Source organism: Manacus vitellinus, unplaced genomic scaffold (assembly GCF_001715985.3).
Source record: "Manacus vitellinus isolate BGI_N305 unplaced genomic scaffold, ASM171598v3 scaffold_10_pilon, whole genome shotgun sequence".
NCBI classification, from domain to species: domain Eukaryota; kingdom Metazoa; phylum Chordata; class Aves; order Passeriformes; family Pipridae; genus Manacus; species Manacus vitellinus.
This window is the reverse complement of record NW_021938838.1, coordinates 9185267-9211551: the sequence shown is the minus strand read 5'-3', so window position 1 is coordinate 9211551 and position 26285 is coordinate 9185267. Positions and strand designations below refer to the sequence as shown.

The 26285-nt window shown below is 50.2% G+C and overlaps 1 protein-coding gene across 1 annotated transcript in view; it reads right to left on the bottom strand.

Moving 5' to 3' along the window:
* ZFHX3 (zinc finger homeobox 3) overlaps positions 1-24736 on the bottom strand; it is a 91169-nt gene extending 66433 nt beyond the window's left edge. Inside the window, 4 exon segments of the mRNA XM_018084440.3 lie at positions 15177-15673; positions 17718-18108; positions 18110-20486; positions 24546-24736. Of these exon segments, the coding sequence (XP_017939929.3) occupies positions 15177-15673; positions 17718-18108; positions 18110-20440 (3219 nt within the window). The 5' untranslated portion in view covers positions 20441-20486; positions 24546-24736.
* Between the last annotated feature and the right edge of the window lie 1549 nt (positions 24737-26285).

Genomic DNA, 26285 nt, shown 5'->3' with positions numbered 1-26285 from the left:
AGTTTTTAAGCTGTGAATACTCAGGTGAACTAGAGGAGCCTGGGAATATGGAAGAGCACCGCAAAAAAGGCAAATTATGTAATAAAAAGGGCTGGGAGGAACCTGGAAAGACAGCGGGATCAAAATCTGTTGCCCATATTGTAATTATATAGCTGCTGAGTGATTGAAAAAGGCTTTCCATAACACAGACCCAGGCTAAGACTCTCCATAGCAGTGATGTTTTATTTCCTCCAGCAGCGATGGGAACGATCCCTACGTTACGTGTGAGGGCTCTCCAAGGAGGCTCCGACTCAACACACATCTGGTCTTATGCTGGTAATGCAGCTCAGACTTAACCACCCAAAACACTCTCTATGTGTGGAGCCAGCTTTAAGAATTTCAATTGAAATGCTACTTTTTCCCATATTAAGTCTTTTGGAAAAGAACCACCGGTCTCTAAAGGAAAAGCCTGAGGACTGACACCACTGTGCTCCTCCCCATGCCCTGAAGCTGAGGTGTGCCAGCTGAGTGCACCCAGGTATGCCAGTCCCTTTCCATCCTGCCTTGGCTCCAGGTGCCCCATCAACTGCAGGCAGAACCCCAGCAGTGAGTCAGAGAAGCGCTGTGGACAGTGAGGTCCTTCCAGAGGCATGGAAGGACTGGAGGGACAGGAGGGGATCCCCATGCACAGCGAGGGACTGTTGTAATAATGCACCATGAAACCATGTGGGAAACTCACCCTGAGCTCACATTATTTAATAAAACACTACAGACACAGATTAACTCCCTTCACCCAGGATTTATTGTTTCATCCATCTCTGCAGAAGTTGTGATGAACTGAAGCTTTCCTTGTTTTCCTATCACTTCTTTATAACTTCCTACAGTGCTGCACCACCCTGACTTCCAGCTGATAACCAACAATAACAACAACAATACACAAGACAATTTTTAAATCCTTTCCATAAATCAAAGAATATCAATATTGAAGAGATGGAGGACACAACCTCCTGGCACAGAAGCCAACAGGGATGCCAACAGAGGAACAACAGACTCAGCTCATCCTTTGCCCACAGTCCACAGCAGGGATTTTCAAGAGCAGGAATATGGGAGAAGGGAGAAGCAAAGGAAGATGCAATAGACTAGTATGACAGAATGGAAGCAGAAAGAGGAAATACATATATATATATATAAAAATATTGCTCGAGTCTTGAAGGTGAGATTAAAACCGACAGAGCCAGAGAATGCACCCTCAGAGAATGCCCTTCTCCAGAGGTGCAGGCTGCAGGGCTGGGCACCAAGCTGGGCAGCCAGAGCACAACTTTTGAGGCAGATGTTGTGCATCAGCCTACCCTAAACACAGGGACAGGAGCACCAGCTGATTTAAGACGATGCTATGAAGGTGAGTTCATTAAGTGTCTGTGAAACACAAACAGAACACAGAGCACCATGGAAATGCCCATGAGAAAATAAATAATTCTTCATTCAGTGAAAGCTTTGGATTGTATTAGACAAAGCCTGGGGCAATGTAATGAAAGAGGAAGATAAAAAGAAATGGAATAATTACTCACAGAATGAGGCAAGAATCCTGCTGCAAAAATATGTATGGGACTACTTATAATTAAGAACTAAAATAATATCTGCACACAAAGGGCTGAATTAAGGCAACCTGCTACTTCCTATGTTCTACATGGCTGTGAGTGCTTCATGAACCCACCAGACACTAATGTGTCCTAAAAACTGTGTACAGAAATTCAGGCCATTTCTCCTTGCCCTACGCTCCTGAGCAACTACTCTGTAAAGAAAACTACTAAGTTCTTGGCCACAGGAGGCCTTCAGAACACAGCCTCCTCCAAATTTAACCAGGAGACCTCTCCAGTCCTTGGGCATGCAATTGTTCCCAGCACACCTGGTTTCCACCAGGAAGGACATGTCAGTGGCCCACAGCAATCCACAGCAGCAGAACTGTCTGACTCACGGATTCCCTACGTGGCCTCCAAGCAGTTTGCAGCCTATGAACGGTTGGGTTTGCTGCTCTAAATTTTCTGTGTGTACCTAAAACCTAATTCAACTGTAGTATAACTCTGCAGAGGGATCTACAAGAGACCAGAATGGCTCTGAGCATTAGCTGTAGCTGTTCCCTCCAAGACAGACCACAACAATGGAAAACACAGAGTGTGTGGAATGGGAGGCAAACAGAACAAACCTGAGATGATAAATGTCTCTGTGCTTTGGTGCTTCCTTTGTTCACATGTATCTGCATCCACCTGCATTTGCCTACATGGGTACAGAAACTCCTGGGAAAAGCCAGGCACACTATTTATTGGTTTTAGCAATTCTGGGTCTGCAATCCCAGTGGACAGTCTGCAGAGACACACAAAGGGTAAACGGTAAATACCACAGAGGCAGCTCTGATCAGCATTAGGAGCATGTACCAACCACTCCAATTTAGAAATAAAATGGAAGCAGCAAAACCATTTTTTGGGAGCAGTGTCCACTCACATTAGAGAAGTGTAAGGAGATGACAGATTTCTAAACCCTGTTTATGAAATTGCATGTGTAACTCTGGTTACTCCAGCAGCCCCAAGATTCTCATTTCTGGCTAATCCCCCTGCCCAGCCCAGAGTCAGACACTTTGACAGGCCTATCTGGGCACTGCAGTGCATGCACCAGAAAATCCAGGTCAGAGCCAAGAAGGTCTGAAAAACATAAAAGCAAGGTTCCTGCTTTGTGGGACCATAAGAAACACACAGAGGCAACCAGACCTGTCCGTGACAGAGCCCCCATGACATGAAAACACCATCTATAGGACTCCAAAGCCTTTAAATCTCTCCCATCTAGGGTCACAGCATGCCCAATAAGCTGCTCTGGGACAGCAAGTCCTTTCTCCAGAAGGGGAGAAAGGACTTCCAGCATCTGCTCCATTTCTGGCAATGATGCTGGTGGTCAAAAGCCAAAGCTAGGTACTGTCCTTCATCCACAGGTGGGTCCTGGACTCAGCAGCAGGTACCACAGCACCTGCACCTGCAGCCATCCCCAAAAGTACAACCACAGCCCTAACACAACACACCTGCAGATAACACCCCAGAGTTATGGAACAGTCCCATGAATGCTGTGGGTGCTGTGATGGAAATCAGATTTCTCGAACTGGGACACCTTCTGGCTCTGTGCTGGAGAGGAGGTGAGTCTCACCTGAAGGCATGAAGGCATCTCCCCAGGAGAGCACCCTGCCCTCTGCTGACCCTGCCTAGGGACACGCTTTCCACTGGCACATGTGAGAAGATAACAACAATTCTTTGGACTAGTTTTCAAAAAAACATAATGGAAGGCTGGACCCAAACTGTCAGGACCTGCTGAATCAGGAGTTTCTCTGCAGCACAGGCTGGGGGGCGGGAGGACAGCTGGACGGGGAGAGGGCTGTGAGGAGACCCAGCAGGAACCAGAGAAGGTGACAGACACAGCTCCTGCAGCTGGCCTGGAGACACCAGGAATGGGGAGCAGAGAAGTCCCTCGCAGACGTGGCCAGCTCTCACCCCACGGAGGGGCGGGGAAGCAGTTGCACGCAGAGGGACCCGGGGACACAGCAGGACTCTGTGGGGTCTCTGGGGCTGTCTGAGCCCGCAGCCGTGGGTGCTCTGAGGCGGCCGTGGCTGTGCATGCCTCGAGCGCGGTGCCGGAGCTGCAGACCTGTGCCAGGCACGCTCGCTGCTGCCGGGAGACAAGCACTGTGCTCCTTCCCCACCAAAACCCCCGAGGCCTCCCGCGTGTGCGCTAACCACAGCCCTTTGAGAGGCTCGTGTATTTACAAACTGAGGCATGTTGAAATCAAAGGGGATACCATATGACATAATTCACATTAAAATGTCAACAGGCTGACAATTTATAGAGTCAATCCACTGGAGGTGGGGAGAACTAAGACGCGGTAATTGTTTAATTCCCGCTTAAACCAACAGCAGCTTCACCTTCAAAGCGGTGCTGTGTGCAGGGCCTCTGGCTGCTGTCAGCCCTGGTGCCAGCCTGGCCCTTGGCCAGCATGGAGGCAGCGGCCTCAACCATTCATCGGCACTGGGCATGGGATGTGCTGCTCCAAACAAGCGCAGCTCCAGCCCACCCCATAGCAAATATTCACCATCAGCACAAGGACAACCGGTTTTTCAGGAAGTCAGAGTCCCCGTGGTCAGGGCACTGGTGGCCGCTACCACACCAGGGCATGGCACACCTTCTCCTCCAGAGGGACACACTGGGTGAGCACTCCAAGGGCACCAGTGAAAGAAAGAACTCACCCAATACATGGCACCACATGGCCCTGACCCTGCTGGGACCTGCCAGCACTGCGTCAGGGGAACAAGGGAGGTATGGAGTGTCCCAGCCACAAACCCCCTCAGGGCACATGTGAGCTTTTTACCCCAGGTAGATGGTAGCAGCTTTGCCCGTGTCAAAATCAAATTTTGTGAGATACAGCACTGGCCCCCTCAGCATGCTGACATCCCCTGCCCACGGACAGGCTGCTAGCAACATGTCTTGTAGCCTGCAATAAAGTATAAGGAAGGCAGGAGAGGGAAATGTGCACCACTGGGAGAAATGTTACCTGGATAAACCACAGCCAATAAATTTTCTATAAATGCCAGCTAATGCTGTCCCTTGGAGAGTGCTGGGCAGGGACCGCTGGGCTCCAGAGCCCTCGGCACAGCCTGGCTGTCTGTACATAAACAGTAACACCTCATTCTCTCTTCTACCTCATTAACTGAAACGCATTAAAACAAGTGTGCACTGGGAGCAGCAAATGAGACTGTTAAACCAAGCTGATATAATCCTCATCAGCTGTGGGAAATGAGCACACATCCATTACACTGACTCAAGCCGCCAACTGCGATTCACTGAGGATGCTGAGACCCCAAGAAGACACTCTCCCCCCCCCAAGCTGTACCTCTCCCAAAATAGGGCAGCTCAACCACTGCCTCTAGCACTGTCTCATGGGGTATGTTCAGAGCACTGGGGTCGCATTCCTGTTCCAGTAGCTCCCCCCAAGTACAGAATTGGGGGCCCTGGTCCGCACTGCAGCCAGTGCTGTACGAGTCCACTGTGCCCAGAAGGAATCTGCTCAGTGAGAAGGCTCTGACTCTGTTAGTATCAGAGTGGAATAAAAGGCCAAGGCAGCAGAGCAAACACAGAACATGAGACGTTTCCCAATCCCAATCTCAAATGGGGACATTGCCACGCAGTGTGACAGCATGTGACAACTGCAGGGTTGGCCTCAGGTGACTGACACATGTTTGCACCCTGCCTGAATGGTACCAGCCTGAAGAACAGCACAATGAGGGGGAATATACCACAGCATCCACGTATAAAACTCCCAGTGCTGACACCAGTGTGGTGTCACGGGTGTCCCCACTCCCCCAGGCTGGTGGCCAGATGTAGATGGATTTTGAATTGGGGGTGTCTCAGCAGAGGCGACAAGAGCTGTCACACAGTGACCACTGACTTTCAGCACGCAGGACCAGCTCCACAAGAGGATATGGAACTGCTCCCTTCTCCTGGGTGTCCACCAGGAAATGACCCTGCCCTAATGAGTGAAGACTCACTCAAAATATTGGAGAAATGTTCATTTTGCCTCCGTCAAGAAGGCAGAGCAGGGAGTAGAGTCCTCCCGACGCTGCAGGAACCGGACAGACCACATTCACCTCAGACAGACAGCAGCTTCATGCTCTCCACAGCCTTGGGTTTGAACTATTGACCTCACTGGAGCAGCTCAGGTTTCCAAACTCTCTTTTCCTCACACCAAGCACTGATGAAGCAGGACGGGGTCCCTCTGCCTCGCCCCCGGCCCTGTGGTGGGACAGGGTCCCCTCTGCCTTGCCCTCATACTCACAGTAAGAATGTAAACAACCCTTTCAACCCTCATAGCTGCTATTTCCGAGTTTTTAACCCAACACAGATATTACATGTTGTTTCCCTCCAAGTGCAGTGTGTGCTCAGCACAGCCCAGACTGGGCTCCCTGGGACTTACTCCTCCCTATGGAACAGGACACCCTGGGGTCTCCCCGGCAGCTCCCAGCAGCCTGCTCAGGCATTTTGAACGGGGTCCATGAAGTCTGTTTAACCAGCATGATGTGTGCAACAGAATCACAAAGAAACAGGCATTTAAAGTGACATCTGTTGGATTAATTAGCTGTGTAATTAGCCTCCCCTCTGTGGAGACAGGCTTTGTTACTGCTGCCTGAAACTTCCCCAGGTGATTCTCTCTGTATCCATCCTCCAAGCATGGAGAGGAGAGAGTGGGTGGGACGGGGCTGTACTGCTTTCCCAGAAAGAGGGGCAGGAGACAGCCCAGGGGCCACAAGGCAGCTGAGGGGCAGTAACTGGCCGTGGGTCAGAGAACCCCAACCGCCACCTCAATGTGGTGGAACCCAAACAGGCATGTGCATCAGCCCAACCACATTCTGCATGTCTGCTCAGAGGTGAAAGGGATACAAGTCAGGTGTTTACATCCTGCTCAATTAGATCAGAGCATCTCTGCCTCCTGCACCAGATCCCCACCTCCCCAGCCTGTGAGCCACCTGAACCAAGACAGACTCTGTGGGGCAGAAAAACCCCAGAGCAGAAAAATCCCGAGGCAATGTCTAGGACACAGAGGAAACCAGGACTCCGGGAACAGCTGCACTGCACTGCACTGATAATTCCACATCGAGATGCAAGTACCTCCTCAGGAATCCATCTCCCTGCTTTAAACCAGAATGAGAGGGTTGGTGCCAGGAGGGGACAGAGCAGCCCTGCACTGTGGGCACTCATCTTTGCCTCTCTGCCAAAGTCACCCAGAGCCAAAGATCTCCCAACAGCTGCAGCCAGGCTTACCAACCATACCTGAAGGCACAACTTCCAGAGAACCTGTTGCACAAGTGTAAGTTATTGCCTAATCTGACTTGCAGAACTTGGCTGCACGCGTTGCAGCGCAGGGGCAGGATTTTTAGGACTGGCAAGAAGGACCAAAAACACATTACGGTATTAAGTTATGTATTATGCATACATTATTTATTGTAATTTAATGAATTCCCTATGAGACAGCAAACACAGAACCTCCCATACTGCTTCCATAGCATTTCTGGAGACTTTGTTACAACAGTTTCTTGAGGAACAAGTCAGTTATCTCCAGAGAAGGACTACACGGTGCCCTGCAGCCCGGTGCACTTGCACAGGCCAACAGAAACCTGCAGTCCGTGCCATGTTAAAAAATGGAACAGGTTGGGGAAAGCACCTTGTGGGTTCCTTCAGAGTTGCAACACCCCCTTCCCCTCCTTTGCCCCGCCAGAGATGGATGCTAATGAGTGCCCATCCATTATTTAATGAGCTTGTCGCCATCAAGCCTGCAGCTGGAGGGCCGGTGCCTGGCCAGAGCTGGTACCTGACCCCGCCCAAACAGGAAAGGAACTAAGAGCATTTTCGAGGTCTTCGAGGCACATCAGCTGTGTTGAGCAATACACCTGGTCCAGGTACTGTCAAGAGGCCGTGAACTGCCAACTTTTGGCATAACAAAGGGCACAGAGACAGGTGAGCCAGCCAGGTGAATGGACACAAAGACAGAGCCGGGAATTGTCAACCTTTTTGAGAACAAAGGAGAATGAAGACTGGTGATGCAAACAGCAGGGTCTTTAAGTTCTGCACTGCAATGCCACTCACTTGCTTCAGTCTCGAACAGAACTGTCCTCCAGCTCCTCTACCTCCTTGCTCCAGCACTCCTACATCCTGGCTTGTTCCAGTCCTACCTGCTATCTTCAACTGCACGCATTAGGTGTCTGCAGGAACGTGGCAATAAGACCCCAACAATCGTGCTGTGATAAGATCCTGACAAACATATCAGGATAAGAACCCAAAAATCACCTGGATAAGACTGCAACAAACAGGCCTATTACCCTGGACAAACCTCTCAGCTCTCTTGCCTGGAGTTCCCCATGCCAGAGCTGAACCTGCAGGCAGGAGAGTAAGTGGATGCCCATCCCTCTGCTCACAGTGGCTGATCACCCAGAAAAAATGCCAATCTTTCAGATCCAGACCAGCATCTCTGACACATTCACCCTCCAATGCTCTCCTCTGTGCAGCAGTGACTTCCCACATCAGCACAGGAGGGACAGCAGGTCCCCGACAGCTTACGCCACCATGGCAAGGTCTGCCAGGGCTTCCATCAGCAGCCCTGCATCAGAGCCACGGCCAGAACCACCTTGTCTTCACCCTGAAAGTCTCGAGAACAACCATCACCTGACGTGGGAAAAATTCCTGCTTGGAAATTTAAATATTCATCCATGTGGTCCAAAATTACCAGGATAAAAGAATGAACCACAAACAGAACCAGCACCAGTGTGGGGAAGGGTCAGATGCACATTGACACTTCATTGACATGATGACACCTTGTTGTGAGAGGCCACCTGAGGTTCAGGACAGTTTTCCAAGACCCCTCCTATCCCCCTGTGCTGAGCCTCTCCCTGCTGACCCACAACTCTGGGTGAATGGGGAGAGCCAAGACCCCCTGTCACCGCAGCTCTGCCCAAGGGCTGCTACAGAAGCTGAGGAAAACTCAATTTATATGGATTAGAATAAAGCTTGTCAAGGTGTTTTTCTCTTGTTTGTTTTTCTGTTCTTGTGTTTGGTTTGTTTGGTTGAGTTTTTTAGCCCATTCTCACAAATATTTTGAATTCTAAACCCTGTCTGACAGAGGGCTTTTAGCTCCCTGTTTTGGGGAGCCCCTGGCTCCTGCTGTGTGATCATGGTTCCTGCTCCAGCTGCACTCTCCCTCCTTTGTTATTCACGTTGCTTTTACAGGGAGGTTTCTTTACTAAGCCGCTGGTTGCACATGGCTCAGCACTTACTGGAAAACTGTTGAAAGAAAAATCTAAGTGACTGAGGCCCATAAATAAAACATAGAGCAAGCACTGCTTGCTCTCAGCAGTTCTGATTCCAGCCCTTTCAAAAAGGAGCACAGAGAAAGAGTAAGTTCTGTGATCCTGTACTAACGCGCTTTGTTATTAAATACCTAAAGGAAGGTAAGAATCTGCTTTAATACCAGGGTGACAGGAAGGAGCAATCTAGCACTCAGAGCTGTGTGGAGCCCCAAGAGGGAGGTCTGAAAGGGTTAAACTTATAATGAGAGCTTTTTATATTAAAATACTCATCAATCCCAACAGGACCGAGAGTAGTGGACTGTAGGGGTCCGTCCTCCTCACGCTGGCAGTTCATAAGCTCATCTTTCATTACAAGTTTATCTGAGACTAGAGGATGCAGATTTGAACTAAAGGTTTTGGAGACCAGCTTTAAAAACAACTTTGTGGGGAAACTTAAATGGGTGTTTCTCTTGTGAAGTTGCCATTGGAATGTGGCTTAAAACCTTGTAGGAAATCAGCTCAAAGACCCTCATACACTGTAATTTAAATGGGCTTCAGGCACAATTTGTGTTGCTCAAGAGTGTAATTTGGAACTCTGATGCTGCATCTGTATTTCAAAAGATAAACTTGCAAAAATAAACCCAAAACACAGTGAAAGCAGGCAGCGAGTAAATCAAAGGTTAACAGAGCTCTAAATCTCCAAAGGAGCAAGACAGACTCGCTGTGGGCAACTTGACCCCAAGAACCTAAAAAGGCAGAGCTGGAAGTTTGTGATAAAAATCAAAACCCAAACGTATTTTCTTTTGCCCACGACATCATTTGGGTATTTCAGAGCTGAATCAGCCCAGCTCCTGGCAGCTCTGAGTGCAGCTCTCCAGCAGGTCTGGGGCCAGAGTTTTCCTACACCGCAGTCCTACAGGAAACATCTCCCATCAGCCAAGTGGTGGGATGAGAGGACTCTCAGCTTGACCCTACTGCAGAATTATGGCAAGACTAACTCACACCAATCCAAAAGGAACAGTATTTTAATGAACCAGCCATTTCCATGAGCACTGAAATTTATGAAATTCCAAGTTCTCCACCCTAGATTCCTGTGTCGAGCCAACTCCAAAGTCAATGTTTTTTGCCCAAGTCATTCCAGCCAGCTGCCACCCCTGCTACTTTCTCTGGGCATCTACTGGTTTGTTTTTTTAAGTCTTCCTAAAATGAGCTAAACTGAGCACAGTATTCGCAATGTCGTTAAAGAGACTGGCAATGATTCCATATCTTGCTCACAGGAAGAGCAATTTTAAACCCCTTTTTCATTTTCTTCTTCCTTTTTTTTTTTTTTTTTTTGCACAGAGGAAACAGGAGGAGAAGCCCAGACCACCCCACAAGGGCTGTCTGTCCTCCATCCCTCTAACACTGTGACACCAAATTTAATCAAGCAGTTCCTGTGAAAGCACAAGGTGTTGTAAAGTTCTTCTTCAAGTGCCATAGCTTTACCTCTAAGTGGTCCATATACATATAAGGTATTGATATATATATAATATATAAAAACCTGTAAACATATAAGGTAATATATATATAATATATATTATATTATAGATATTACCTTATATGATTTCTAAGCTTGCTTTTCACACCATTTATGAACACAGAACCCCCCTGCATCTTTTCAATCTTTTTCTTCATTGTGGAAAGTTAGTTTTTATTTCACCTTCTGTTTTTCATCCTTCACCTCACTACCCATGCCCAAACCTCTTCCCCAGTGACAATAACCATGTATTTGCTAAAGATCTGTTCATGAAGAATCTTGGTAAAGGCCCTGGGAACCCTCCACCCATGTGGACCAGCCCAGCCCTGCCTGTAGCCTGGTTGACTCCTTTGAACAACTGGCTGTGCTGCAAGAACCTTCTCTTCCAAAAGTCTGCCTTTCCCCTTCCTAATCCATATGCCTACTAAGAACTCTTCTAGTACAGTTTCTATCCATTTGCTGACTTAATGCTTTGCAGTTTCTGGCCCCTACTATCGCCAGGAGCCTCTGCCCCTTCCTGTGGGTTTCTTCAGAACTCTGCAGTGCAGAGCCTTGCTAACCCCAGTGACTTCTTCCTTCGTGGTACCTCCACGTGAGACCACCCTCTGGGATTTATCCTACATACAGAGGCATCTTACAGTTCTGCTGTGAAACACACGCAAGAAGGATTCTCTCCCCATACTGTGAGGCCTCTTCCCTTTTCCTTTCCCTACTCCCCATGACATACTTTCCTATTTGATCACCTTGGACCTTCTGTGGACTTTGGCTGGGTTCTCCCCCAGCTCCGTTTTCTCAGGGGTAGTTACATTTAACACCTAAGGTGGTTTTCAGGAATTCCTCTGTGACCCACACACATCACACCCTTCACTCTCTCCAACAGCAGCTCACCCATTTTCATATAGTTTTAACTTCCAAGTTAGTTACCATTACATTAAATGCTCTTTTTGTCTGTTTCTATTATGGAAGGACATTGAATTTGAATGCATTATATCATCATTCCTTAACTACATCTCCTACAATATTCCAAAGTTTAATCCTCTGGGATTAAAACTTTTTGAGGATTTTCCAACAAGTTTCTTTGAGTTGATTCTTTGAGCATCCTGAGGCCAGAAAAGGAGATACGTGCTCCTGCAGGAGAGGCAGGATGGGACACACTGCTCCGCTGTGAAACTGGGGACCCACCACCTTCTGCTGGATGTGCAGCTGCACCTCCTCTTTCCCTTTCTACAGATCAGCTTTGTTTCTGTCTGAGTCAGCACAGATCCAGAGTCCTGTCACCGCTAGCAGCACAAGCACTGATAATAAGGAGTCATCTTCCTGCACACTCTGCACCTCTAGCTTACAAAGAGCCCCTATGCAGGGCACCATGTAATCCAAACTCTCTCCTTCAGACTTCCTATTCCCTAAAAAAGTGAACTCAGCACTTGGAAAGACTGAAAGGAAGACACTGAATGAACTCCTTGAAGGCGCTTGCTGGCAGTCTGGCCAGCAGCGTGTTTCTTCAGTAGTTCTTTGTTTAAACTTCTTCTGAGCTGCATGTTTTGAACTAGACATTTTCAGGAAGTTGTAGGAAATGTCCAAACCTGGCTCTTGCTCAAAGAGATTAATTCCTTCTGGAAATTCCACCTGTGGAATAGACACTGGGAACTCGTGCCCGACCTCTTCCAGATGTGGGGAGTGCTGCTCTGCTCCACGCCTAGTCTCATGCTCTGTGGTCATGACGAGACAAGCCTTGGCTGTTGTTCCAGGGAGCTGCACTTGTCTCTGTCTCTGCTCACAGCCACCCCAGTCACCCAGTCCTGGCCGTTCCACGTCCATTGGGCCACCCCAGCTACAGGAGGAAGGGTCTTCAAACCCTTCATCTACCTCAAGCCAGAACACCCACCTCAAAAATGTGATGCCGCATATTGACAACAGTGCCCTAGCTTCTTCAGGATATAAAAACCCCCCTGGCTACCTGAGGAGGTCAGCAGTCATGGGAGAGGTATAGGTGCCTCAGCAAGTGCCGGATAAACAACGGGATTTCCAGTTTAGTTGTAGGACTTTAGGGGGACAGCAAGGAATTGGGAGAATACAACAATAAAGGAAAGGTTACCAGACCCTTACAGTTTCTTGTCATCCCTGTCCTCTCACCCCCCACAGGGAAGAGGCCTGATGGAAGCTATTGCAATGTGCAGGACGAAGATGGCAGCAGAAGACCAGACCTTCTCCCCTGGCACTGGGATTGCTGCAGGAGAAGACTAAAAGCTTCACCCGACTATGGGCTGACAGTGTCTCCAGATCACATTTTTTGGCAGCAAGTAACACTGACAGAAGTGGCTCTTGGGCAATGCAAGCAGCCAATAACATGTGATTTAGGAGGAAAATGGCAAAAGCAGCAGAATAAGGAGGATTGTGTGTGATAAGCCCAGTGTGCGCTCTCACCCAGCAGCATCTGGAGAGGATTTTCTCCAGCAGGCAGGGAAGAACTCGATTACATCCAGTTAACTGTGCTCTAAACTGATTATGCATGTGCCAGGCTAATGGATTACATTAGCAAGAGGAAAAATAACATCCAATCAATCTCAATTTACTGCAGACCACACCAAGGCTTGAGAGAAGAGAAACCATTCTGTGAACTCCCCCCACTCCCGCTGCATCTCTTCAGCTATCAGAAGAGACATGGCATTACAGCTGCTCTGAGGACTGGAGAACTGCGCTGGAGCTTGTCTGATCCATGCCTGATCTAGAGAGAAGCTTTTCTATTAAGTCAAACCCTGATTCCAGCCATGCTGGAGCAATCCACCCCTCCACTATCCCCTGCTCCAGGCTTTATCCAGCCATACTAGAAGGCCAATAAACAGAGCATCCAAGGGAATCCATTACTCTGAAACTCAGCTGGTGTTTCACTGCTGTCAAAGGCAGCACAGGGCTTGTAGCAGCTCTGGAACTGCCCAGCCCTCTCAGGAACCTGAAAACTGACAATTCTTCACCTGCCCAAGGGAAACATTCCAGGAAAATTTATTACAAGCACCTGCGCCTGTCCCCCAACTTTGGTAGAATTTTTTTTCCCTTACCTCTTCTTTTTTCCCTTTTCCTTCCCCTCAGAGTGAGAGAATTCTACTACCCCAACCGCTTCTTCCCTAGTGGAATCCACTGTAGATTAAGGGTCTGGATACAGAATTTTTAAACCTTTGCAATGCATATTTAAAAGAACGATATTATGTATTAAAACGCACAATACAGCTTTCAAACAACTCTCTTGTACCCCAAACTGACCTCCACAGACAGAGGAGATTCAGTTCCTCAGCTGGGTTTTTGAAGACTCACTGGGACTCTCCCACCACCAGTTACCAAGCTGTGTAACTCTCTCCTGCCACACTGGAGAGCAGAGGTGTAGTGCAGACCTGACCATTCCTGGAGCCAGACTCTGCTGGGTGAGGCTTGATCCCGGCTCATGATGGAACAGTCACTGTCACAGCAATCCTGGTCTGAAGAGCAAGCTCAGAGAAACACAATCCCCCCCCTCTGAGCAGCTCCCCACCACCTCCTGGAAGGTCTAACAACCACAGCTCAAGGCAAACCTTCTATGATGCTCCTGGTTGTCTTTTTCCTCTCTGAATTTTCTGGAACTGCTCCTTACTAGGAAAAAATTCAGGAGTTTTGAAATCTAATGTGTCTGCACTGTGATGTGGGTGGGCACTGTACAGCTCAATGTCAAGTCTTAAGTTCCCATTACATAAAGAAAATTTTCAAAGAAATAATTAAAAAGCACAAGGTACAGTCTGTGTGCATATAAAGAAACCTCAGCACATTTGGGGGAAAGCAGGAAGAAAAGGATGAGGACAGAAAGAATATAAAAATACCTGTGAGGAATGAGCAGACAATGAGCGAGAGAGCGTGTGTGAACGGAGGGGATGCGGCTGCTGAGATTTATGGCAATTCGTACCTGATTGTTCATACTAAAGCCATTATGGGATGATTAGAGAAAAAGGTGAAGCTTTAAGTCCAGTGAAAATCAATAGAAACGTCTGGAGCAATTCTGCTGCACGAGTGAAAGGACTATTTACTGTATCCGGAGCTCCTCTTGGGTTACAGCCCACAGGGTTCAGGCCAGCAAGGGGAGGGGGTTGGGGACAGGAGGAATGAGACAGGAAAGAGAAGATGGTTATAAAGACACCACGGAATGAGGGGAGGTGGGAGGAAAATTAAAGACAACAAGATGGGAGCGACAGCCCAAACGCCACTGTGGATGAAAACCTGCAATGCCTCCATGTGAATGGCCACGCACGTGCACACAGCTTCTTTTCCAGCCTCCTCCCTTTCCCAGCCTCCAGCAATGCTTCGCTTACAGATCCCAGCACTAACGTACACAGAGCATAACAGCACAGCAACAGCAACCCCCTCCATCCCTCCCCTTCCCTACTCCATCCGCCCAGCACCAGGACCAACACACTCTGACCGCAGCAAAAGCCTCTGAGTGCCCATGAAGTGACAAACTCTGTATGGGAAAGAGTCAACAAATCACCGGCAAATGCTGCCTTGCACAACATTTTCAAGAGTGACTGTTCAATTTCTGTTCAGAAGTATCACATCTGCAGTGCTGTAAGACACACAAGCTCCCTCTAAATCACTGTGACATGAACACCCACCAGCCTAAGGCTTGGACAACCCCAGTTGCTACCACAACACAGGCTGAAGAGCTGTGCCACCAGTGAGACTGGGTCCCAGTGGAGAGCCCTGAGCAACTCATCTCCAAAGGATCACAATCCACTCAGGTTCAACATAGATTTTCCATGGAAAATGAAGGAAGATGAAGCAAAGCCAACTCTTACCTTATAGAGCTTCAAGCTGGCCTCATGCCTCGAGTTCACGGTGTGAAGACGCAGTTTCTCCAAACTGTTGGTGTAGTAGTCGCACGCGTTGCATTTCAGATGGACCGGGTTCCCAATGGCCACACACTTGAGCCTCCACTCATTGGCTTTGCCCCCCTCCTTGATGTGTGCCACCAGCTGGTATTTCTGCACGTGCTTGTCCGTCTTACAGTGAAGCTGGAAGTTGGCCTTGAGCTGCGTGTTGTAGCGGCAGAGCTTGCACTGGTACGAGTCCCCCATCACCGCCTTCCATTCGTCCTCGGGGAGGCTTCGCTCCACATTCATGTGGAGGCCCAACATGTCCAAATTATCTGTAGTGAACTTGTTACACACAGCGCACTGGAAGAGCTTCAGGGACGGGTCGTTTGTTTGCGTGAAACTCTCACCCAAGTTCATGAGCTCCTCAGACACCAGCTGTCCACCACCTAACCGCATGTCCAGCGGGATCTCTCCACCCACTGCACAAAGAAGAAAGGGAGAAAGAGGTCAGAAAGGCTGAAATCTTATCAAAAGAGAAACATGGAGCAGAACATAAGCTGCTCCCAGTGTGTGTGTACCCACAAACACACAGCGAAACAACAAGCAGCTGTCCCTTCGCCCACTCCTCTGCATTGCTGGTCAGCCCCAGAGCTGAAGGAAAGTCATTGCAGCCAACGTGGAAGGCTGGGAAAGGACTGCGATGGCCCTTGTTACCCACCTGCTGAAGGATCATCCAGCCCTCTGCCCATCAAAGGTGGTAAAAAAACCCCTGTGGACTTTCAGATGAAGAATTCTGTAGCACCACACTGAAAGTCTCCATGGTCACTTCAAGAACAGCATTAACACTTTATTCTGTTTTTTCTTGTCTACCTGAAGAAGCAAATCTTACTTCACACAGTATGTGAGCAAGTAAAAGAGAGGCCAACAGTCACGAGCCCAGGTGATGGCAGCATCGCGGGGAGGTCACCACACTGTCATCACAAGTCGGCAACAGTGCAGAACATGGTGTGTACAAAAACCTCCTGCAAAGTGCCACTCCTGCACTATTAGATTTCATCTCTTGTCCGAGAGTTCAGAATGGTGAAGAATCGTCTAAAACCAGCATTGACAAGGTAAAGACAACAATAATTAGCGTGAGCGTGAGATCATGTCAAGGAAAGCCAGCAGGACCCTGTGTTTGTCAGATGGACTCTTCAAACCAAAGCTCAACTCTGCTCACTCAACAGCAACTGAGCACAACAAGCTCCTACTCACACCAGAGCCACCTGGAAGATGCAGAGAGAGAAACTTTCTAGTGAGTTTTTATGCTAAAGCACAGAGACCAACCAGGAGCTCTGCTCCACCTTGCTCTCTTTTTCCATTTTTAAGACATCTATCTCCTCCTGCAGATTTCTGGTACTTTACCTTGATCTGATGTCATAGCTCAGCTTAACAATCCTACGAAAGGAACCTTCAGGTAAACAGTTCCTCAGTCAACCAAAAAGAGATGTTATTTCCTTAACTTTTTGTTTCCTACGTTGCAACCTGTTTGCTGAGAAGGAAATGCTCTTTAAATCACTCTCTCCTGAACTCAACATGCAGGAAAAAACCAAAAGCAGACTTCTTAATTATTAATGTTCTGTTCAAATCCAGTTTTGGACCAAAGTGTAAAAATGGGGAAGTTCTGCTTCACTTCTTGCAAAGCTCACAGTGTATGTATCCGAGTCTAAGGGGCCAGCTGCTTATTGGTACAGGCAGGGCCTCCCTCCACAACCCTCAGCGTGAGATTTGCAACCACCAAGTGCACAGTTCACAAACCACTCTCCAGGCAGGTACTGCACATCCAGGGTCCTGTCATGTACTTTTAGAAGCTTCAGTTAAATCACTTCCAACTTCTCTCTCACAACAGTCCTCTGCTTCTGTAAGGAGGGGCTCTGAGCTCCAAAAGCCTCTGATCCTGTCTCTCAGGCTGGCAGCAGAGGAACATCAGTTCTTCAGCAGAGGAACACCACCCCTTCCACTGAACTCATCATCCCTCTCAAACCTGTTTACCTTGTCTTCTTAGGGCAACACAGTGTAGAACAAACCAATCCCACACTTGCTTTTGGGAATGCCAGCAGCTGACTGGACCCTCTCTCAAAGCCACCCAGCAAACTACTCACACTCCTCACCAAACCCAGGAGAAGTCCTCAGGAAATACTGTAGTAAGGATGCTTTCCATGACAAGGAGGAACATTCAGTGCATGGCAGCAGTAACCCGTATCTGCCATTGCATTAGCTCCCTACAAAAACTCTTGAAAAAGTACTAGGTAAGCCACATGTTTTCCCTACATGAGAAAAAAACTGCACTGAGGGAACACAGATGAGAGGTCTGGACTGCGCAGCCTCCATCCTCGACCACCACACAAAGGCAATTCAGAGGGCCACAGAGCCAGTGAAGGGGTCTGGCACACAGTGCCCTGTCTGCGCAGAAGGGGTTTGGAGTAAAGTAAATCACAATCCCTCCCTCACATATGGACATGGCGGAAACCCCTTCAGCCTCACCTAGAGATGGAGTCATCGTTGCCATGGGGTTGGTGGGATCGAGCTGGAACCCCCCCATCATGAACTGTGCATCTGAAGAAGTGCTGTCCATCTTCAAGTTGGGAAGGTTCATGTTCTGTGCCAGGTAGTACTGGTAGAGCTCGGCCTCAGCAGGGGACGGCAGGCTGCCGAGGCCCAGGTGCCGGTTGTGTTGGATTTGGGACATATTTTGCTGAAGCAGCATCATATTGTGCATGTGCTTCTCACTGGTCATGTGAATCCGAAGGTTTCTAGCTACGTTGGTCTCATAGTCACACACCTCACACCGCCATGTAGGTTTGGTTTTTGGTTTGGTGGGGGAGGGGGCCCCACAGGTGCTACCAATGTTGGGGCCGGCGGCCGCCGCAGCTGCCGGCCGCGGCCGCCGCAGCTGCCGCAGCTGCTGCCGCCGCCCCCGCGGTGTGGCTGAAGACTTGCTCTCCCCCTCCGTTCTGCAGGTTCTGCATGTTGTTGAGATGCTTGTCGGACTGCATATGAATACTGAGGTTGCCTTTGGTAGTAGTGGAGTAGTTACAGACCTCGCAGCGGAAGGGCTTGTAACCACAGGTGTAGCTCTCGCCCCGCGCCAGCCGCGGGTGCGGCTGCCCGCTCTTGCAGTAGACGCAGGAACCGCCCGGCTCAGGATGTTTCTCCTTCATGTGCGCCTCGAGCGTCTGCTGGTACTTGTAGTGCCAATTGCACTTGGGACACTTGAGTGTCTTACACGAGTTGCGAGAATGCATCATAGTCATGTGGCCACCCAGCGACCGCGAGGAGCCCAGGACCGTGTCGCACTTTGGGCACTCCACGCCGCTCCCCGAAGGGCACTCCCCACCCCCAAGTTCACAGAGGGGGCCAGCATGCTGGTGATGGGAGATGTAGCTCCCGTCCTCGCCCTCCGCGCTCTCATTTGGTTCTGGTGCTGTGGCATTGTCTTTATTGGCACTTTCATCGATAAAGTCCAGCCTCCTGCTGCCCTCGGCCACGCTGGCTCCGCCGCCCTCATTGTTAAAGCTTAAGTGATTCCTCCTGTTTGCACCATCAAAGACAAAGGAAGAAGCAGAATTAGAACTAGTAGAAGCTGTGCCCCGTGACAGGGTCTGGAGCACGTTAGGCATTAAGGGAGAGTTAGAAATGCTTTGGTTTGAGAGAGCAAGGTCCTTTTTGCTGCTGCCGCTGCCTGCCACAGCCCCAGCGTCCTCCTGGGGCCGGTCCTCCAGTTCATCCTCCAACTCGCTAGGAAACAGTCCTTTGCAACCCTCATCATCCTCATCTTCTTCCTCTTCCTCCTCCTCCTCTTCCTCCTCCTCCTCCTCTACATCCTCTTCCTCCTCCTCTTCCACCTCCTCAACCGGCTCTGCCTTTTCCGAGAGGCTGTCCTGGTCACCCCCCTCCTGCTTCTCCCCCTCTGCCACCCCAGGGTCCTTTCCCTCCGAGGATTTGGTGGGACTGGAAGCCAGTGGGCCCAGGGGGACTGAGGTAATGGGAGTCTTCAGAGCCGAGCTGGTCAGCCCACCCAGGTTGAGGAGCGCACCGGGGGCCAGGACACTTGTTGCCGGCGGCGGCTCCGCTCCGCTGGCTGCCCCAGCCTGGAGGGGCTGCTCGCCTTCCATGCAAATGCCACTGAATTTACCATAAAAACTGTGTCCAGGGCCTATGAGGTTAGCTGTGGAAACGAGAGGGTGCTGAAAGGTTTTGTTTTTTGGTTCCAGAAAGCTGACAAGGGGTTCCTTGTCTTTGCCTATCCCTTGGATGATAGCGGAGATGTTCTTATTGCTAAGAATTTTCCGCTCCTCCTCGCTCAGAGTCATTCGGTGGTCGTGCACGGCGTGGGTCACGAACGAGCGGACATACCCAAAGGAGAGCTTGCACAAGAAACACATCAGGATGGGCTTCCTCTTACCATAGAGCACAAAGCCATCAAATTTGGACAGGTCCACATTGTTGGGAACATCTTTGGATACGCAGGAGCTTTTGGCAGAACCGTCGCTGTTCAGGTAATCCTTGTTGCTTTTGTGTCGCACATCGAAGACGCGGAAGCTGTGCAGGACGGGGCTGATGCCCGCCAGGGCTGAGGTATTCGGGAAGGCCTGGTCTGAGCCCTCAAACCACTTCCCGAAGGATGAGGCTATGTGGAAGGTGTTGATGATCTGTGGGTAGACGGGAGCGGCGGCGGAGGGTTCTCCCTGCTTGGGCAGAGAGTTTGGGAGCAGCGAGGGGAGAGTCCCACTGCCGCCGGTGCCCCCGCTTTGCACCAGCTGGCTGAGGCTCTCCACGATGTAGGCTGAGCCGTCGGGCTGGTAGACGATCTCGCCAGCCAGGTTCTCCACGTCGCTCTCCTCCTCGCCGTCCTCGCTGCTCTCGCTCCCGCTCTCCCCCCTCAGCGGTGGGGGTGGGCGGGTGCCGGTGCAGCGGTGCTCCATGTAGCTCTGCAGGCCGGCGAAGGACGCGGCGCACTGCCCGCAGCTCACCTCCTTGCCGGTGGGCTCGGTGCCGGGACCCGCCGCCGTGCTGCTCTCGGGGACGCGCTCGGGGAAGGGGACCCTCAGGCTGTCCAGGGGGCCGCGGCTCTCCGCCGCGGGCTGCTCCATGCTGCCGGCCGGGTCGGGGAGGTGGGCGCTGTTGAGATCAGTCCATTGCTGGTGCTGAGGGATGCTGCACCCATTGTCCTTCCCAGGGATGACAGGTGAGTCACAGCCTTCCATGGCAGGGCCGGCACGGAGCGCTCATTGCACCCGGTACAGCTCGGACCTGAGGGCAGAGAGAGAAGGAGAGAGGCAGGTGAGTCAGGGAGGAGAGACCGTTCCCATAAAGACCCCACCACTACAAGAGCTGCCAACCCTGCTCCTCAGGACCAAAGTGGGGTCTGGTGCACCCAGACAGGTGCCAGGGACAGGCAGACCGGCCTTGGGAAACGCACAGCTGGGAATGAGCAATAGAAACACAATGGTAGCAGGAAGAAAAGAGGTGAACTGAAGGTGTCTAGAAGGTGGCGAAAACCTCTCCAGCAGCTTCCCCAAAGGCGGGTGGCAGAAAGACTGTAGGACCTGTACTGCCACTCCCAAGGCCATGGATCTTCAAAAAACAAACAACCAAAAATATCACAGAAAAGCTTCTGACAGAAACAAAAAAAAAAAGACATGACAACAAAACAGTGCTGGGGTTTTAAACTTTGTTAAACTCATACTCTCTGGTTCCTTAAGCCAGATGCTAGGTTTTTTGGTGGTTCCTTTCTGTTAGTGGCTTGGGAAGCACAGATCCAGCATTACCACATGTGCACCTCTGTGGGAGACTTCAAGACACAGAGCAACTCACAGCGATTTTAGAGTAACAGCACTTGGTATGCACAGGAGATTTAACTGCTCTGCTCTGGACAGAGTTTAAATGGAGAGACGTCAGGAGAGAAACCAAACAGGAAATTCCAGATCTGACAAGGGTCTGTCTTGTAGATTGGAAAGGGGTCAGCCCACCATGCTCCAGGAAGCTCCTGGAGATCCTGCAAGGGACAGCTTCTGCACATGGATGGCTTCCCCTCACCCCTGGAGGAAAATGGCGGGTGCACGTCCTGGAGGAGAAGGAGGAGGAGAAGAAGGAGGACACCCTTCCCGCTACTTCCATTCTGCCAAATCAACAAGACTGGAGGACTCCTGCCGACTGCAGGGTGGCAAATGAGCCTGGGCTACTGAGCATGGCTGACATCCAGGGCTCCCTGTCACTGCAACCCACTTTGCTGTATCTGGCCAATGACTCCAACACTGCAATCCTAATGAAGCCCTGCAATCCTAATGGAGCCCTCTTCGGCTCATACAAAAAGTATGAAGGGGACTGGAAACCTGCCAGAAAAGACATGAGCGGTTGCAAAGCAGGTGATGTGCCACAGCAGCACTGAGTGAACCACCTGAATTAGTTCAAGCAAAAAAATGGAGCAACATTCAGTGTTATCCCTTTTTTTTCTGGTTTCACTATCTCCCAGTTTATTTTCCTTTATTACACAAAGCCAGACACACTTCCGCTAATTTCCCTCACATGTTTGTACCTTCCCTTTATATTTCACTTCTGATGAAGCTTAAGGAAAAAGCATTTACAACTACCCCTGAAGACAAAGTTATGCTCTCACAGCCCACGTGAGAGGATGCCTACTGAAGGACACAGAGGCACAACGAAGCCATCATCCACTGCATTCACACTCGATGCTACCCCGCAGCACCTCCAGTCCCACCTTCCCTGGATGTCATACGCAGCTGCCTCTGCAGTTGCACTGGGAATAAAAAGGGGTTTGATTTGCAATAACAGTAAACTGGTGCACTGAGCAGAATAAGAAGGAAGAGCACCAGAATCCTGATGCCAAAAGGCTCTGACTTCTTCATCAGCCAGTTTTGTTCCCCTGAGCCAAAATACGCTCCAGCTGTGCAACAGCTCCTACTGCACCGGCTCTCTCCACCGAATATTTGTCCTTAGCTTTGTGTTTTCCTCAAACTCATCCCAGATCCTTCTGCACTGAGGCAGTACATTCACCTTCTCACAACACGGCTACTCTCTCTGTCTAACTACTACTGCTGTACTGGTAACTGCAACCCAGATTAAACCAAAACACATTCATTTGGGGGAAAATGAGGAAAAAGAAATTCCGTAAAGCTCATACTTCTGCCAAGTGAAGTTTTGGGAACAGCTACCCAGACTTCAAAATGCGACACGAGACAACAACCCAGCAATGCTTTTAGACATTGAGGAGTGTTGTGCTGGCCTGCATGGCCAGCTCGCGGGACACACAGCCAGGTGAGACACAGCCAGAGTCACAGTGGCTCTGCTGTTGAGAACTCCTGACTGGCAGGAGATGCCTGACTGACAGCCGGGCCAGAAGGGTTAGCAGGGCTGGAGGGGCGGGAGGGTTAACAGCCTGATTGGAAAATCAATGTAATAAATGCTTGGTAAGTTACAGGAACATGCGGGAAGAGGAGGCCGCGATTGATAAAGGACTGCGGCTTTGATGCTGCACTGGGGACTTGTTTATTGACAGGAAAGCCAATCTCTCTCCCGGCCCGGCCCGGCCAGGCAGACCCGCGCGCTCCAATTAATTGGTTGGCTTTTCTGCCTTGGCTCTCTTTAACAGCTCTCCTCCACTTGCTCCAAGTTAACCAGCTCAGGAGGAGCTGCGCCAAAGGAGTCTTCTCTCCCTTTCATCGACATGAAGGAGGAGCCCTTCCAGGGCAGGTGCAAAAGCTCAGAGCCAAAATGGCCAGCCCAAGCCCCGAACACAGGCTGAGCCCCTGCACAAACCCAAGCTCTTCCTGCCTGTTCAGTTACCACCACAGCTGTTCCTGTAGGGAGATGCTGAGGGAGGATGAGGCATGGAAGTATTTGTTTCTATTCACACAGGAGCTGCAGGAATCATCTCTTTAAGCTGAAAACAGCAATTTCCTTGCTAAAGCAAACCAGGCTCTAAGCAGGAGCGCAATGCAGTTATTAGTCTGCTATCGTGGGCCCTGCATCTTCCTCCACCCCAGAGCACCCCTAAGAGACCTGCATGAGACGTGGAGAGTCTGGGAGGACAGACGGACTGCAGAGTGCTCCACACCTCCTGTTTGCCCCCCCCACCGCCCTCTCCGCTCTGTTTATCAGCCAGTCAATAAGAAAAGGTAGTTCTTACTTAAGGAGGCAGAAGTCAACTCGTCAGGTCGATCAGCACTCTGTCTGTAAACATGGTTTCCCGTAAAATCAATGAACTCCAGTTACAGAGAGAACAGCCTGAGTGCCGGAGACTCCCTGCGCTCCCATCGCCCCAGCAGCATGGAAGGGCTCTCCCAGTCGCCTCTCTGGCTTTGTGTCCCACCATTGCTCCCACTGCTGTGGCCACCTGGCCTCTGGCCCATGGCTCACCCGAGCCCCTGCCCCTTCCTTGCAACCCCTCAGAGCCGATGTGGGACCAACCGGGGTAGCACAGGGACCGTGGGGCAGGAGTGCTCTGTCAGGCAGACATGGTGGCCCAGAGCCCAGCCACACCTGGATGGCAGGTGCAGGTGCCAGCACAGCACTAGTGTGTCCCACGCTTCCGTTCCCACTAACCAGGGCTGGCGGCTGCACAGCCACGCTGTGCAAAACATGCAGGGAGTCAATCCCCACATTCCCCCATCACCTCCTTCCAGCCCCTGGCCCCATCCTTGCAGGGACAGATGTGCCACCTTCCAGCAACACTCCCACCAAGGAGTGGCTGGCACTAAAGCAACGCCCTGCACCCTCTGACAAGCTGGGGGCTTCTGGGCACCCCAGGCCTGCAGCACCAGGCTGCTTCCTCCCCTGGGGATGCTGGCAGCGGCACAGGCGGCAAGGATGGAGAGGGAGGGAGGAGGGGGCTCCTGCTGTTGCCCAGGCTTCCCGAGAATTAAATATGAACAGCCGTGCTGTGTAATTTTAAATTGTTAATTAGCACAGGGTTAATTAGGCGGCCCTTTCACAAGAGGCTGTTTGGCAGTAAACCAAGACTGGAAGCAATGAGGAAGGAGGAAAACAAAAGGAGAAAGAGACAGTGAGAAACTGTTCCCTGGGCTAATGACCCACATGGCACCATGGAAAAAAGGGCACCAAGGACAGGGAGAAGATAAAAGCAGATGCATTACACCCATGGCCGTTACCGGTCCGACACCCTCTGAGGCTGCCCTCCCTCCCTCTGCCTAGCCATGGGGAAGTGCTCCAGCCCTCCATCACCTCCAGGGTGCTGGTGGCTCAGAGAAGCTGAAAGGGACAGAGGTAGGAGGACAAGGACAGCACAGGACTAAAGATGGGCTGAGACACTCTGTGCACACCCCTCCTTACACGCTCAGCCTGGCCTTCAGCAGCATCCTCAGAAGGACAGAGCCTGAAGAGTGCTGGTGTCCAGCTCAGCCAAGAAGCTCCTGTCTCAGCAATGGCACTCGATGACACTTGTTCCAGCCTAAAAACTAGGGATGGACATATCAAAGATAAGTGAGAAGCCAACTCAACTTCATGGCCACAGAAACACAGAATAGCTTGGGAAGGGACAGTGGTGATCCCTGGGACCAGGTACGCTCAAAGCTCCCCAGAGCTGGGGGTGCACAAGGCAGTCACTGTGTCCCTCTGGAGCAGTGACACATTGAATCAGGAGCATCAAAGCTTTCTGTGTCGCCTTCCCGCACCTGGTGTGCTACACAGCACTCTGGTAACACTTCGGAAATTGCATATGGAAAGACATGATAAAAATAATTGCCTAGGATCAAGAATTCAAAAATTAAGAAAGAACAGAATGTATGTTGCCAAAGCAACTTTAATTTTGCTCCTTTATGCATATGTATTATGATACTGCCTGCAATTAGGTGAGCACATGCTGCTTCACTTGGCAAGCAGGACAGTCACAGAAGAGGGTAAAACAAGGTGGCAGGAGCATGTTGTCATTTTATGTGATTTCTGCAGCAGCTGCTATCGCACAAATATGTGAAGAGTCACTTCCTAGAATAGAAAGATCTTTTTACATTTCCTCGGCAACATGGGTTGGAGATTCGAGCTGCGTGGCAATACTGAGAGTTTCAACTCCTAGTTCTGTAAAAAGCTTCTATCTTGTAAGCTAAACAGAAGACACAGATCCTAACTCTCTCCTATTCATAAGGTGCCAGAAAGCAGAAAGATACCGGCCAGCCTAAGGGAAGTGCTGAGGATTCTGCAACAGGACTTAATTTAGGATAAAACAGTTCTTATAAGCCAAAACCTGAGCGTAACAGGGAATGCAGATGCACAGCGTTAAGAGTAATTTCTAGCTAGGGGGTTCCGTCAACATTTTACATCACCAGTGCCTCGGGAGTCCTCTTATGCAATTCCCAACCAGGAAAAAAATCCCGAAAGTACTGATATTTATTTGCCAAGTTCAACATTCTAAAGAAGAAATTATAAACTAATTTCTCCCTTTCCCATAGCAAGTCACATCTTGCACCTCTCCAATCAAGACCAAGCTGTGTTTTGGCACACACCTGAGCACAGTGGAGGTGCCTCACCAGCAAACGTGGTTTGACGAGTACACACAGCAAGGTATCAGTCTTGCCAAATCCTGAACAAGCTCTACATCTCACCTGCTTCCTCTTCTGCAGTAAGGCTTTACTAACCAAAAGCCCAAGCTCAGCTCTGACTTCTCACAGAGTTCTGCTCAGTGCCAGCCTGTTCCAGCTGGATGCATGGCCACATTCAACACCTTTGCACAGGGAACAGAATTAGCAAGCCAGACCTGCCTGCTGGTGGAAGAAGCATCCAACCAATATTGACCCATGGGTTCCAAAGACTCTTGGAGTTGCAAGTCCTCGCAAACAGGTTTGTTATCCTGGCAAAGCCAAGAATTCATAGAGCCACAGAATTATTTGGGTTGGAAAAAAAACCTTCAGATCATTGACTGCTCCTCCAGCACTTCCAAGGCTACCACTAACCCATGTCCCCAAATGCCACATCTACACATCTTTTAAATCCCTCTAGGGGACTCCACCACTGCCTTGGGCAGGCTGTGCCAGTGCCTGATCACCCTTTCACTGAAGAAGTTTTGCCTCTGTGGAAGTC